General features: G+C 39.5%; 3 protein-coding genes across 3 annotated transcripts in view; all 3 read right to left on the bottom strand.

The window, feature by feature from the left end:
* Nucleotides 1–151: 151 nt before the first annotated feature.
* LOC135937484 (uncharacterized) lies at nucleotides 152–6,729 on the bottom strand. The gene is made up of 6 exons (XM_065480636.1): nucleotides 6,368–6,729; nucleotides 6,046–6,311; nucleotides 5,934–5,977; nucleotides 1,795–2,033; nucleotides 1,401–1,663; nucleotides 152–974 (listed from the first exon to the last, which is right to left on the bottom strand). Exons 1-6 carry the CDS (start codon nucleotides 6,549–6,551, stop codon nucleotides 249–251), a joined length of 1,722 nt encoding a protein of 573 aa, XP_065336708.1. The 5' UTR covers nucleotides 6,552–6,729; the 3' UTR covers nucleotides 152–248.
* Nucleotides 6,730–7,991: 1,262 nt separating this feature from the next.
* LOC135937309 (mucin-2-like) lies at nucleotides 7,992–11,346 on the bottom strand. Its single transcript, XM_065480455.1, has 3 exons — nucleotides 11,104–11,346; nucleotides 10,735–10,997; nucleotides 7,992–10,528 (listed from the first exon to the last, which is right to left on the bottom strand). The coding sequence occupies exons 1-3, from the start codon at nucleotides 11,327–11,329 to the stop codon at nucleotides 8,138–8,140; spliced, it is 2,880 nt and encodes a 959-aa protein (XP_065336527.1). The 5' UTR covers nucleotides 11,330–11,346; the 3' UTR covers nucleotides 7,992–8,137.
* Nucleotides 11,347–13,057: 1,711 nt separating this feature from the next.
* The window catches only part of LOC135935488 (interleukin-1 receptor accessory protein-like 1-A), a 34,858-nt gene continuing 33,878 nt past the window's right edge, over nucleotides 13,058–14,037 (bottom strand). The window contains exon 9 of the mRNA XM_065477872.1: nucleotides 13,058–13,592. Within this exon, the coding sequence (XP_065333944.1) occupies nucleotides 13,317–13,592 (276 nt within the window). The 3' untranslated portion in view covers nucleotides 13,058–13,316. The remainder of the gene's footprint in view (nucleotides 13,593–14,037) is intronic.

Consider the following 14,037-nt stretch of genomic DNA (forward strand, 5'->3'; position numbering starts at 1 on the left):
CATACGTTTAATTTAATATCACAAGAATTTTTATTTAACAATTTTCTACCAATAGAGTTTTTTCATTGAGCAAAAGTTACTTAATTTTGGTTTGTTTCTCTATATTCCAATACCCCATTTTTTCCATGTAAAAGATAAATAAATAACAAAATATTTAAGGTCAATCAAGGTAAATTAATTAATACCATTTTTATAAAAGTTTCCAAGCGCTTAAAAACAAAGAATGCAAAGAAGTTAAATTTTTTCAATCATCTTCTAGCCCAGTTGCGACTATGTCCGTTGTCCCACACTGATTCGGATGCGGCGATCCTCATAGGTCGAGAATTGCTTCTATCCGAGAGAACTTCAAGCCTGGGCAGTGGCGCCATGTATGGCTCCTCTCTAGAATGGTTCGATTTCTTTTTATTGGCCATAATAATCCACCAGCAGCAAAACATTGATAAGAAAATGAGACACATGATCAGCATCCCAAATGATATTCCAAAGAGCACGCTCCACAACTCTGGGAACATTTGCTCATCGCTTGGGGGTGGCGGCGGCGCGGTTGTGGTTGTGGTTGTCCGTTCTGTGGTCTCATTTTCGGTAGTTTCGGTCGTTGTTTGAGTGTTAACAGTCGTGTCAGACGTCTCAGTAACCTCAGTAGTCACAAACGCTGTTGTTTGTTCTGTGGAATAGCGGGTTGTTTCTTGAGAGGTTTCAGTTGTTGTAATTTCAGTCGTCCCCTCTGTCGTGTCGGATATCCCTGAAGTTGTTGCGTCAGTCGTTTCTTCTGTGGTGTCAGTAGTGTTTTCGGTAATAGTTTCAGTCGTTATATCAGTTGAGTCTGAGGTCTCGGTTGTGTTTTCTGTGGTTGAGTTTTCTGTAGTAGATTCAGTGGTCGTGCTGGGAGTTACTGGCGGAGGAAGAGTTTCGTCTGATATTCCAAACCACCTAATCGCCACGAAATCAATATCGGTAGTCACCCAAATCTCGATCTAAAAAATATTTTGAAACATAAATACATACCAAAGTTTGTTTAAATTAACTCTGCTGTGCAGGTTTTAAAAGAAGTTAGAGGTCTCATTGCCAGCCAGTCGGTCGATCCTTTTCTGGGCCACGTGTTCGTACGCTAACCACCGTGAGCCAAAAACGCCGAAAAAATCGAAAAGTTTTGGAGAAAAAATTAGTATGCGGTCATATCGGGCCGTTAAACACCGCCAAAATTCATTTTAAATGTTACTGCCGTGCCACAGTAAAAAAGCTAAGCAACTGGGGTGGAATTCAGCAGCCACCCTAAAATAACGTGGCTGACGAGGCCTCTAAACATTTACTTGTGCTATGAAAAAATCCGAAATAAATCTCAAAAACATTGCAACAGCATTCTGCGCGGTCACAATCAAAAGCACGATGTACTTTCTTACCTTGTAATTATTAGGGTACGTAAGTGATGCTGGCACTGTCACATCTACTGAAAACCAGTCTTCATTCTGGTCGGAACCTCTCATCATTGTTACTGGAGTGCTTGTGTCAAATTCATCCAAAATAAATACAATTATTTTAAACAGCAAATTTTGTGCAGCAGGCATGTACACGCTCATTTGAAATGTGTAATTTCCCTCGATTACGATGAAGTTTTCTGTTGTTAAACAGGATTGTACTCTGCTCCCACTCACTAGAACTTTTCCTGCAACAAGAAAAGCTGCTCTCAAACCTTTGAGATTTTTTTCCTAACTCGTTTATTTTGTTAGCTTCATTTATAAAAAATAGAATTCTGTAAGACAATTTTAAAGGAATTAATAATAAAACAAACGGTACCTGTTAGCGGGCCACTGGTTGCAGTTTCATATTGAGAGGCGTCCTCTTCTGTCCATGTACCGGGAAAAGGGCCTGATGGAGGGCAATTTGAATTAAGGCCTTCTGGTTTGCCATTTGAAAAATCAAAAAATTCTCCAAAGACAGGACATGTTAGAGATATCAAACAAATAATAGCTAAAGGGAAGGACTTCATCGTTGGCAGAAGCAGGCAAGAAGCAAGTGAGCGTGAAGGCGCTTTCCTACCGATTGGGGTATTGCCGAAAGATAATCAGATTTATCTATTAACGCCTCATCTTCCCTCCAGCGTGCGCTCTACCGGCATAGCACTATCTCTGATTGATTAGTGGTTTTTACGCATTTAACAAAAATTTCGTCCCAGGCAAAAAAAATGTGAAAAATCATAATAAATTAATCTGCCGCGAACAAAACATTTTTATTGTACATTGTACATTGTACAGTATAGAAAGAAGAAAGCTTTTTCATAGATAACTCGGCAATGAAGCAACGTTGCTACTGTTCCAATTAAAAAAGTAACCTTACACATTCCTTTCTTTTAAATTAGAAAACAGTTATTTTATTCAATAAGTGATAATGAAATTTGAAGGAAAATTCTGCAAAAAGTAAAAAAATGTTGATTATCTCTTCCGCATTTCTTTGAGCGTGCGTTTTTTATCATTCAGCGTAAGATAAGTTCCTCGTCAATTTTCCACACTCGTCCCGTCACTCAAAATTCCTCAATGGAAGCAGCTCTAACGGTCTAGCATTAACAACTTAATCCTGGGGATTTAAAATCATGACACAATTTGATCGATTGTGCTAGAATCACGTTAGAAATTATAACTGCGAATTGCGATAGAAGTCTATTAGTTTGGATATCAGCATTACTAACTGTTCTGAAATAAAAATAGCTTCACACCTCTATATATTTCTGTGTGTTACATAATAATCGGAAAAAGAAATAAGGAACAATATATCATTTTATAAATTTGAAATGATGAAATTTTAATGGTGTCATTGCACTGGATATTTGCACAGCACACATGACTGCTATAAAGGTTAATCGCTTATGGTATTTAGTACTTTTTATTGTACAATATTATAGTTGAAATCTATACGCTGCGTGTTTTTGCAACTATCAGTATCTTACTACATTGTCTCATGAGGAGTTATTTTTAGGCAAACACTTATAAAAATGTAAAAATGCCACTATATTGCTAAGCCAATGCCCATTTTTTTTATAATAATGATTAAAACGAATAGTTAACTTTTTTACGAACAAACGGTGTTATAAAATAGCTTTAACAACTTCATGGCTGGTTCCAGAGGCGCCAGTCGTCTTAGGCCAGTTCAGCGTAAGCGGTGAATCAAAAAATAATCAAGGGCAGTCTAAATTTCTGGTGTCAATTTAAAATGATTAATGCGAAAAAATCTCACCCCAAAGGAGAGAGATATCATTGTATCAGTGCGCGTGACTTAATCCAAGAATAGTTGAGCTGCACGCGGATGCCTTTCAATCTTTCAATGATTAAAATAGAGTCATCATTCATTTTTAGGCATAGCTTGCACCACAGACCACAGTTGTACTTTACTTACAACTCTACGTAGTAAGCATCTTCTAGAGCATTCGTTCTATCTTTAACAGTGCAGTGTGACCAGGGTGCGCCAATTTTTCAATGCGCAAAAAAACAGCAGGAAAAACTCCGAATTTAACCCCGGAAAGGTCATAGTTCACGACAAGAAATTCAGAAATTTGGGATAATTACGATTATTGTTAGAGTTTTTGGTCTTTTGGTGAACACAGTGGCATTTTAACTGATTTGTAAAAATCCTTACTTTTGGTCATCCATCACGAGTTTTTTTTATTCTTAATAAAAATGCATGCGTTTCGGAGAATGCGCAAAATTGTGAAAAAATCGAAAAAACAGTTTTTTGCAAAGCAGTTGATTTAAAAAAAACACGGGTTTTTGTGAACCCAGAGTGTGACAGACATGGAAAACACGCCTTGCAAAGCGAGAGAAACTGTGCCGCTAAGCATAAGTGTAGTGCAGGTTGCTTAACTTATTAAATTACTTCACTGTTTTAATATGCTCTCACAGCTATCTATTTCAAGAACAATGTGGAATTTCAAATCATTGAGTAGGAAACTACAATTGAAATTTATTTTCGGCTCCATTCGTAATTTACAATGATAATGGGGATATAATTAGTGTTTTAAAAAAAAAAGTGTAAAGAAGAACGCGCATGATGTGGCGTGTGCACTTGATGACAACTTGTTCAAGAAGAAAATTTAAAGAGCATTAATTATATCTTGCGGTCGGTAGATGGCGCCTTATAAAGTGTGAGCGTAGTTAGTCGTTCTTTAAAGAAGGGCGCGCGTAATTTATTACAAAATTGTACATTGTTGGTGGACTCACACACATCTATTATGCTTTATTATTTATTTTTAAAGAGGAATGATACTGCAAAAGCCTGGAAAATGCTTGTTGCCAATGCATAAACTCGTCCCTTAGGATTCAGTTAAAGCCTGAATTGACCTAGGAAGCACTGATTTTTTCGGGAAAATTGGCTGGAAAGTTGCCGTGCTTTTCAAATGGTAATGGCTGTCTCCTTACTTGAAATTCGATTTAATTTCAAAACTAAGAGTTTCCCCAATAAGTGGCATACACCGTTGGACAGATCTCGACGAGAGGAATCGGAATATGCCAAGAAAATATGTTCGAGCACTCTAAATTTTGGAGAAAATTGGCAAAATTTGAATTTTTACTGTAGGAAGGTCCATTTTTTATGATTGCAAATTGTTGAACAAATTGTTAATCGATCAATTGTTTATGGCATCCAACAATTTAAATAATTTTCAATTGTTGCCCAGTATATCATTCCACTTTAAAGAGAAAATCATGCGTAGACAAGCTTAATGCCAAATTATCTTTAGTAGCTTTTAGTAGCAGTTTTCAGACTGATTGGCAGGTTTAGACGGTTTCAAGTTGGGTTTAGCAGGCTTAAAATTGCTTGATTATTGCTCATTTGATGACTTATCATGAAGAACAGAAAAATTTCGTTTTTTGTCTGAAATTAATAGCCCTAGAGATTAAATAAGAAATAAAGCTGTGAGTAGCTTAAATATGTAGACATATTTTTATTGAAACCAGACAGTCCCATTTTTTCATATTTTGAATTTGTTTTGGTGACCGGGACCACAGGAGAAAACTTACTGTGCCATCTGTATTTCCTGCGTGTAGCTTGTTGGTACTTTTATAAAATCAGCGCCTCGCAGTAAACCAAACCTCAATGTGAAATATGTCTGTTTTTTTTCTCGGTACTAAACCAAACTAAAGATTTAGCCTATACATGATTTGAAAACGTTTATATTCAAGATTGCTGTGATATTCATTTTAGATATGACAATAGCACAGTTTCTCGGTCACATTCAAAATCTCAATTTTTTGCATGTCCCGCCAATGTCTACAAAGAGATTTTTTTCTTATCGCAGTTGATAAGTCATTGCTTCAACCAACTCTCCTACCAATCAAAAGCTGTAGAATAATCTAAAAGTAAAAGGGTTTTAAACTCTGACGCAAATTTGATTGATAGTGTCACAAGCGAAATAATATTTGAAAGAATTAACTAAATGAAAAAGTAGGTTGAGATATTCGTTTGGATTTAAAACAGTAAAATATGGTATGATTTTGTGTTCACGTATAGGCAGCAAACGCTAAATTTTATCATAATTTTTACGTACAGGTCTTGGTAACAATTAAGTTGCTGGTTTCGCAAAAAAAAAATCAAAACAAATAATCAGTTCATCTTATCTTTATTTGTTGCACAGAGCATTTCACCACAACTTATGGCAAAATATTACGACCGATGAATTTGCATACAATTAAAGAGGCAAAACACTTTTGAATGGAGTTTTTAATTATTAATTGTGCCAAAATAGAAATAACTATGCAATGCAACGTGAACAATGACGCAATGTTCAGTGCACCGTGCGAATAAATTACTTACAAATTAGGTTTGAATTAATTAACCCGATGATCCCAGTAATTATACTAGCTCAAAAGAGTCCTTCAGGGGTATTTTCTTGAGTCGTCGGTGGTTCTGGTGTCGATAAAGATGAGTCGTCTGAAAGTCCAAACCACCTCAAAGCAATGAATTCAATATCCAAGTGCGCCCATATCTCGATCTGAAATTATAAGCCAAATTTTTCATTATTTCTCTTTCTATTTCGGAAAAAAGACTAATTATGCATACATAATATTGGTTAAGATAGTCGCCTGGTGGCAAGGCTTGCTCAACGGTATACCAGTCTGCTTTGGACGGGCCTGTCATTTCGGTGACAATCACAGAATTATCCTGGCTGTCAACCAACCAGACTTGCACTTTTCTGTGTGTGCTGCTCACATTCAGGGCGTCGGGTAAGTACACGTTCATTTGGAACGTGAAATTTTCGTACACATCAAATAAGCCGGGTGTCCTGATACACGATGCAGCTCCGCTCTCGCTCTTTAAAACTAGCCCTACGAAAATAGAATAATTTTTACATTCCCGCTTTAGAAAATTAAAAATTTTGTACCTGTCAAAGGTCCACTAGAGGAAGTTTCGTAAAGAGAGGCATCTTCCTCTGTCCACACGCCCGTTAAAGGGTTGGAAGGGGGGCACGGTGATTGAAGCCCTGGGTTGCCGTTTGAAAGATCATAGAATATGGCAAAGGTTGGACTGGCGGCTGCCATTAACAAAACAAACGCGAAAATCGTCATTTTCAGACAATATTCTTGAAATGTTATCGTGAGGACGTTGTGGTGTTATTCTAGCTCTGTTGCGTTACGGTGATTAAAGATCTGTTTTCACGGTTTGCCTCTTATAATCAGTTTTTATCAGAGATTAAATTTGAAGCCTTGTTTATGAAGGCCTTTTCACTACAATTATTTTGTCAATTGAAGTAACGCGTGCGTTGATATGAATAAAAAATTGCCGAGTTGGTTAATTTAATCGGGTTACCTCGTCTGATTTGTGCATCCTCTCTGCTTGCAGCACAAAAATGACCCCTGTGCTTGCACCAAAAAGTGACCCCTCTGCACTAAAAAGTGACCCCTCTGCACGAAAAAGTGACCCCTCTGCACCAAAAAGTGACCCCTCTGCACGAAAAAGTGACCCCTCTGCACCAAAAAGTGACCCCTCTGCACGAAAAAGTGACCCCTTTGCACCAAAAAGTGACCCCTCTGCACGAAAAAGTGACCCCTCTGCACGAAAAAGTGACCCCTCTGCACGAAAAAGTGACCCCTCTGCACCAAAAAGTGACCCCTCTGCACCAAAAAGTGACCCCTCTGCACTAAAAAGTGACCCCTCTGCACCAAAAAGTGAACCCTGTGCTTGCATTCCTCTGAGTAGGAGCAACTCGAGAAATCTTGCGTTCCAAAACTCTTCGCGAAAAATAATGTGGGTTCACTCACCTCATTATCGGCGGGATAAGCTCAGTCCAGAAAATGGACCAATGGTAAATTTTTGCTTCCACATCGAGGTCTTTTATTGAAATGCCATATTACGTACTTTCACCCCATGCAATCCATTCATGCATGCTGAAAGGTACAAACCATAGAAAGTTGTAGCCTTCGCGGTCCTCCCAAAAATCCAAATATCACACTAATTAAAGATCCAGACCACACCAGACTCCCAAAACAAAACTCAGATGCTCCATATACAAATTTACGCTGTCCATGCACTCAAAAATGCGAGCCATTGGCTTTTTAAAATTTGCCTTTCTGTTTAGTTGATTGCAGTGGATTTTAGGTAAAAGACTCTTCTAGTGTCAGATTTAATTAAATTTCAAGATTAAAAATAAAACAGCTTTCATGAAATTTATTACATAAAACATTTTATTTTAAATATACCAAAACAATTAATTGTTATCACAAAAATAGGTGATCCCTCAAACGCATGCCTTTCCAAGAGAGAGAGAAGCTGTACCGCTAAGCAGTCTTGCAGCGCAGGTTGTCTGTCATGTGCATTTTTTATATTTTTACGCCGCTACAAAGGTGCCAAATTTAATGCAGGTTCCAAGATTCAAAATATAAAGTAATTTTTAACCCAATTAGTATTTTAAATTTTACCCTGAATGATGCCAAATATTTCAAAAAATTAATTTCAGAAGTGAAAAAAACAACTCGGACCTAAAACATGAATCACACTTACTAATAACATATACATAGACAATTATCACTTTATTCAATTGGTAACAGGACACGAGTCTTTTTCCTTATTCGACTTGAACATGTTAAGTAGAATATATTATATTCTATACAGCGTGAGACCAAAATTAATAAATATGCTAAATACATTTTAAATATTATCTTCTCAAATTTTGACTAGGTGCATTGAGCCATGGCGAACCGGATCCTGTGATCCTTCCTGGTCTAAAGTTGTTTCTTTCCGAAATAACTTCAAGCCTGGGCAGTGGTGCCATATAAGGCTCCTCATTGGAACGATTGATTTTCTTTTTCCTCATGTAAACCCACCTACATAATAACATCGAGAAGAAAACAAGACACATCAACAACATTCCAAATGATATACCAAAAAGCACACTCCACGTATCTGGAAAACTTTGTCCATTGCCTGATGAGGGCGGTGGGGTGTTAGTGGTTGCTGTCGGTACAGTGGTCGGTTCCTCCGTAGAGGTTGGTGCCTCTGTAGTGGTTGAATCCTCAGTTGTTGGATCCTCGGTTGTTGTTGGACCCTCGGTTGTTGTAGGATCTTCGGTGGTGGTTGGATTCTCGGTTGTGGTAGGCTCCACTGTTGTGGTAAGCTCCTCTGTTGTGGTTGGCTCCTCTGTTGTGGTTGGCTCCTCGGTTGTTGTTGGACCCTCGGTTGTTGTAGGATCTTCGGTGGTGGTTGGATTCTCGGTTGTGGTAGGCTCCTCTGTTGTGGTTGGCTCCTCTGTTGTGGTTGGCTCCTCTGTTGTGGTTGGCTCCTCGGTTGTTGTTGGACCCTCGGTTGTTGTAGGATCTTCGGTGGTGGTTGGATTCTCGGTTGTGGTAGGCTCCACTGTTGTGGTAAGCTCCTCTGTTGTGGTTGGCTCCTCTGTTGTGGTTGGCTCCTCGGTTGTTGTTGGACCCTCGGTTGTTGTAGGATCTTCGGTGGTGGTTGGATTCTCGGTTGTGGTAGGCTCCTCTGTTGTGGTTGGCTCCTCTGTTGTGGTTGGCTCCTCTGTTGTGGTTGGCTCCTCGGTTGTTGTTGGACCCTCGGTTGTTGTAGGATCTTCGGTGGTGGTTGGATTCTCGGTTGTGGTAGGCTCCACTGTTGTGGTAGGCTCCACTGTTGTGGTAGGCTCCTCTGTTGTGGTTGGCTCCTCTGTTGTGGTTGACTCCTCGGTTGTTGTTGGACCCTCGGTTGTTGTAGGATCTTCGGTGGTGGTTGGATTCTCGGTTGTGGTAGGCTCCACTGTTGTGGTAGGCTCCTCTGTTGTGGTTGGCTCCTCTGTTGTGGTTGGCTCCTCTGTTGTGGTTGGCTCCTCGGTTGTTGTTGGACCCTCGGTTGTTGTAGGATCTTCGGTGGTGGTTGGATTCTCGGTTGTGGTAGGCTCCACTGTTGTGGTAGGCTCCTCTGTTGTGGTTGGCTCCTCTGTTGTGGTTGGCTCCTCGGTTGTTGTTGGATCCTCGGTTGTTGTTGGATCCTCGGTTGTTGTAGGATCTTCGGTGGTGGTTGGATTCTCGGTTGTGGTAGGCTCCACTGTTGTGGTAGGCTCCTCTGTTGTGGTTGGCTCCTCTGTTGTGGTTGGCTCCTCGGTTGTGGTTGGCTCCTCGGTTGTTGTAGGACCCTCGGTTGTTGTAGGATCTTCGGTGGTGGTTGGATTCTCGGTTGTGGTAGGCTCCACTGTTGTGGTAGGCTCCACTGTTGTGGTAGGCTCCTCTGTTGTGGTTGGCTCCTCGGTTGTGGTTGACTCCTCGGTTGTTGTTGGACCCTCGGTTGTTGTAGGATCTTCGGTGGTGGTTGGATTCTCGGTTGTGGTAGGCTCCACTGTTGTGGTAGGCTCCACTGTTGTGGTAGGCTCCTCTGTTGTGGTTGGCTCCTCTGTTGTGGTTGACTCCTCGGTTGTTGTTGGACCCTCGGTTGTTGTAGGATCTTCGGTGGTGGTTGGATTCTCGGTTGTGGTAGTATCCACTGTTGTGGTAGGCTCCTCTGTTGTGGTTGGCTCCTCTGTTGTGGTTGGCTCCTCGGTTGTTGTTGGACCCTCGGTTGTTGTAGGATCTTCGGTGGTGGTTGGATTCTCGGTTGTGGTAGGTTCCACTGTTGTGGTTGGCTCCTCTGTTGTGGTTGACTCCTCGGTTGTTGTTGGACCCTCGGTTGTTGTAGGATCTTCGGTGGTGGTTGGATTCTCGGTTGTGGTAGTATCCACTGTTGTGGTAGGCTCCTCTGTTGTGGTTGGCTCCTCTGTTGTGGTTGGCTCCTCGGTTGTTGTTGGATCCTCGGTTGTTGTTGGACCCTCGGTTGTTGTAGGATCTTCGGTGGTGGTTGGATTCTCGGTTGTGGTTGTCTCCTCTGTTGTGGTTGTCTCCTCTGTTGTGGTTGTCTCCTCTGTTGTGGTTGTCTCCTCTGTAGTTGTTTCTTCACGTGTATCCAGCTTGTAAATATATGGTTCTATCCCGGAGACAGTGCCCTCATTTGTAGTAAGTTTGTCAGAAATTTCAAACCACCGTAATGCCACAAAGTCAATATCTGTTGTTACTAAAATCTCAATCTGAAAATAAATATAAATATTTTTATTGGCTTTGATTTTAATGTTTGAGCTGCTTTATATTTTAAAAGTCTAAAAATTGATGAGACCAGTAAACAATAAATTTTGGAAAGAGAACCAACATAATAAACCAAAGGCCGGTCTACATAGTTTATGACGAACACAATAAAGATTATATTGAGTGATTTTCTTTTTCAAAAATCTCATACCTTATAATTTTTGGGGAACATCATTGTTTGTGGCACCTCTGCACTAATTAAATTCCATCCTGCTGTCTGAAAGGTATCTTCAACGGTATCTAGCTCTATTCTTTCATCGTGTTCATCAACTAGCGTCACGAAAATTTTCCGTCCTGTATTTTGTGCAGCTGGCATGAATACACTCATTTGAAATGTGTAATTTCGCTGTACAGAAATGTAGTTGAGAGTTGTTAAGCACGATTGCGTTCCTCTCTTACTCTTCAAGACCAAGCCTACAAAAATTTATCTATATAGCAATGTTGAATATATGCTCCACATTATAATGTCTATGTCTTATATTCAATATATAAAGACAAAATTAAATAAAACACGACCCACCTGTCAATGGTCCCGTTTTGGAAGTTGCGTAAAAGGAGGCATTTTCTTCCGTCCAGAAGCTGGCGTTCAAAGGGCTAATCGAAGAGCACCACAATTGCAACCCAGCATATCCGCCGGTGGAGAGGTCAAAGAAATTACCAAACGCAGGAGAGGCAGCTGCTATAATTAATGAGAGGTATGCAAAATTCGTCATACTGAGACGATGAAGTCGAAACTCGGGTCGCATTAATTTGATGTCATGAAGCCGCGGCGTTGATATGTTGAATAAAGAAATTGGCTTTAATGCTTATAGCCAAGTTAATCATTATTTATCAAGGCGATTGCTTCTGTTTCTTCGTAATTATTACATTGCACATTTGATTAGCTAATCTCCTCCAATAAGAAAGAGCCGATTCCTGTCATCAATTGGGGAAAATATTTCGTCCTGATAACGGCGGTGACATATGGACCATACTATTAAAGCTAGGATTTGATCCCAGTATTGCCTCTTCAACGAGGTCTCTGTTTGGAATGATAGACATTCGGATCTTCCCTTTTAATTCAAATAATCAGGCTTGCAAATCAGCAAGGGGGCAGGAGAAACACTTTCGCACACCGCTCCTAAGAGTGGGCAAGCGTGTGTAGTTTGCATCCTATACCACGCATTCCTAATCAGTCACACCTTATTAAAAATGAATCATTTTAGTATAGATATTGTATGTGAAGACGCTAATCCTAATCCTCTTTTGCTGTAAGTGTACTAAATTACAACTTACGATAAAATTTTTACTGCCTGCGGTGGTTATGACAAATAGTAAATTAAACCAATCAATCATGATATGTTATAGGAAAATCCTCTTGTTACTGACAATGAGAAGTTTCATTGGTGTACTTTGGGTTAAATTTCAGATATTAATCTAATATCGCTGACAGTGACATGACGTATCAAGCAAATAAAAATGATTTAATTCATTGACGCGTGTCTAAATTGACATTGAAAGAGCACGTTCTCGATTTATAAGTTTTTTTTATTACACATACTGATTATGTTTTCACACTTTCGTCATTTTAAAATCACAAATACATATATATGCAATAATAAACGCATAGTTCAAAATTACATTTGAGATTGCGCTCAATGAAAAGGTTTCGTAAACTACAAAGATGAGATTTTATGCTAATAAGGGAACGAGAGATTTGCGTAATCTTCTCGATCAGATTTCGAGTTCAATTAAGTATAAGATCAACAGCACTGGCCAAAAATCCTCAAGTATCGATCAATGCCAGCATCAATTTTCTATATTTGTGTTGCATTGGAACGTTCGTAGCTTTATGAGATGATAACCGCGTCCCCTGAAGTGAATGATTTTGGCAAATTTTGAATGTTATTGGATTTCAATTTGTGGCAGTCGCGCACTTCACGGGGACTTGAAATGGAATAAAGATTTGCATTGGTACACCTAGTAAAACATTGATGGGATTGAATACACATGTATGAATATAGCCTACTAAATATCGTGATATTCCTAAACTGCTTCCTCATATTGTAAGATACTTTATAGATAATTATTTATTCAAGACCGACTGTATTTTATGAAATATATCCTAACACACGCAGTCACATCGACTTTGACAATTATATATGTATCGAACACACTCATTTTTTGTTAGTCCTTTTGCAGTGTCGCAAAAGAAATATGACAGATCCCTTAAATTAAATAAATTATGATCCTTAGCAGCTAACGAAGAAAGATTCAAAAGTGCACGAAGAAGGCATTATTTGAGGGAGGAAACAGATCGTTTTGGCTGAAGAGGACGTAGAATTTGACATTTATCGCTCCAGTTGATTATACAATTTTTTTTCAGAGCCAATTAACTATATAGTTGAAAAAATGCAAACGAGAGATCAGTCATATTTCAACCTCGGCAATGGTTGCATTTTATTCCAGAGAGCAGTGGAGGCATTTTGTTAAAAAAAAAAACAGTGAGTTTCCAATCTGAATAATCAACTCGGGAAAATATAATATATATTTATATTAATATCTCATTTTATATAATACGTAACTCGACTATTTTTACACAGTCAGCTCAGCGTTGCAGAACTCAATCGGAAACGAGATTTGGTGAACTCCGAGTCACAAAAAGCACAAAATCAGATGAGAGGTAAAACAAGAGAACCAACTGGCAGGTCCACCACTGATAAGCTCGCGTTACGGCAGCAAAAGTGTCTTTCCCTACACAAGCACTTCAAGGGACTCGCGGGAGGTAGAGGTGGCCGGGTTGAGTTTCTTCATTTGCAGATCATTGTTCGCCGGCAGCTGCGTCTTCGCCGGCGGTCGGTCCCGGGCGCGCGGCGCGCACAGGGGCCGCCGCGCCGGCAGCAGCAAGCACAGACGGATCCAGAAGTTGGTGCCGTCCTTCTCCAGCTTGGCCTGCGTCGGCCAGATGATGTGCCGCGTATTCTTCAACGCTGCTGCCAGCTCGCCTCCCGGCGTGTCCACAGGAAGCTCCTGCAAAAATTAAATTTGAATGTGAAAACATTTGCCTCGGAATTAAATTAAAATTTGAAAATGGTGTTCCAGTCGAGATCTAGATGTCAGGAAAAACTTAAGACGCAGAATTAGAAGATTGTAATTCTAAAAATTGTGCAAAGAGAAAAAAACAATAAAACTGGAATCAAAAGCAAATCATGTGCTATAGATCAATTTTGTTCTGTTAATCTCAACTTTGCACAATTATATGTATTTCACCTATTTTAGTCTTCATTCAACGACTTTTTTGCTCTCAAATGAGGTAAAAATATCAGCAGATAAGTTGTATTTTTATTCAAATTAAACTTGCACTTATTTTTCATCCGCCCAAAAAAATATTTAAAATGCTCTTTTTGTCTAATTTACTATTTTTTCCATATTATGAAAGAAACGTTGCTCAAAAACGTCTTTATGACTCCAACAC

This window comes from Cloeon dipterum, chromosome 2 (assembly GCF_949628265.1).
Source record: "Cloeon dipterum chromosome 2, ieCloDipt1.1, whole genome shotgun sequence".
Taxonomy (NCBI): Eukaryota; Metazoa; Arthropoda; class Insecta; order Ephemeroptera; family Baetidae; genus Cloeon; species Cloeon dipterum.

Bases quoted from the DNA above. Each gene is read 5' to 3' on its own strand.
- LOC135937484 (XM_065480636.1), bottom strand. From the start codon at position 6,551: ATGACGATTTTCGCGTTTGTTTTGTTAATGGCAGCCGCCAGTCCAACC. The intron at 6,312-6,367 runs GTACAAAATTTT...CTATTTTCGTAG, and splicing joins CTCTAGTGGACCTTTGACAG to GGCTAGTTTTAAAGAGCGAG. The intron at 975-1,400 runs GTAAGAAAGTAC...AATATTTTTTAG, and splicing joins CGTACCCTAATAATTACAAG to ATCGAGATTTGGGTGACTAC.
- LOC135937309 (XM_065480455.1), bottom strand. From the start codon at position 11,329: ATGCGACCCGAGTTTCGACTTCATCGTCTCAGTATGACGAATTTTGCA. The intron at 10,998-11,103 runs GTGGGTCGTGTT...AAATTTTTGTAG, and splicing joins CAAAACGGGACCATTGACAG to GCTTGGTCTTGAAGAGTAAG. The intron at 10,529-10,734 runs GTATGAGATTTT...ATTTATTTTCAG, and splicing joins TGTTCCCCAAAAATTATAAG to ATTGAGATTTTAGTAACAAC.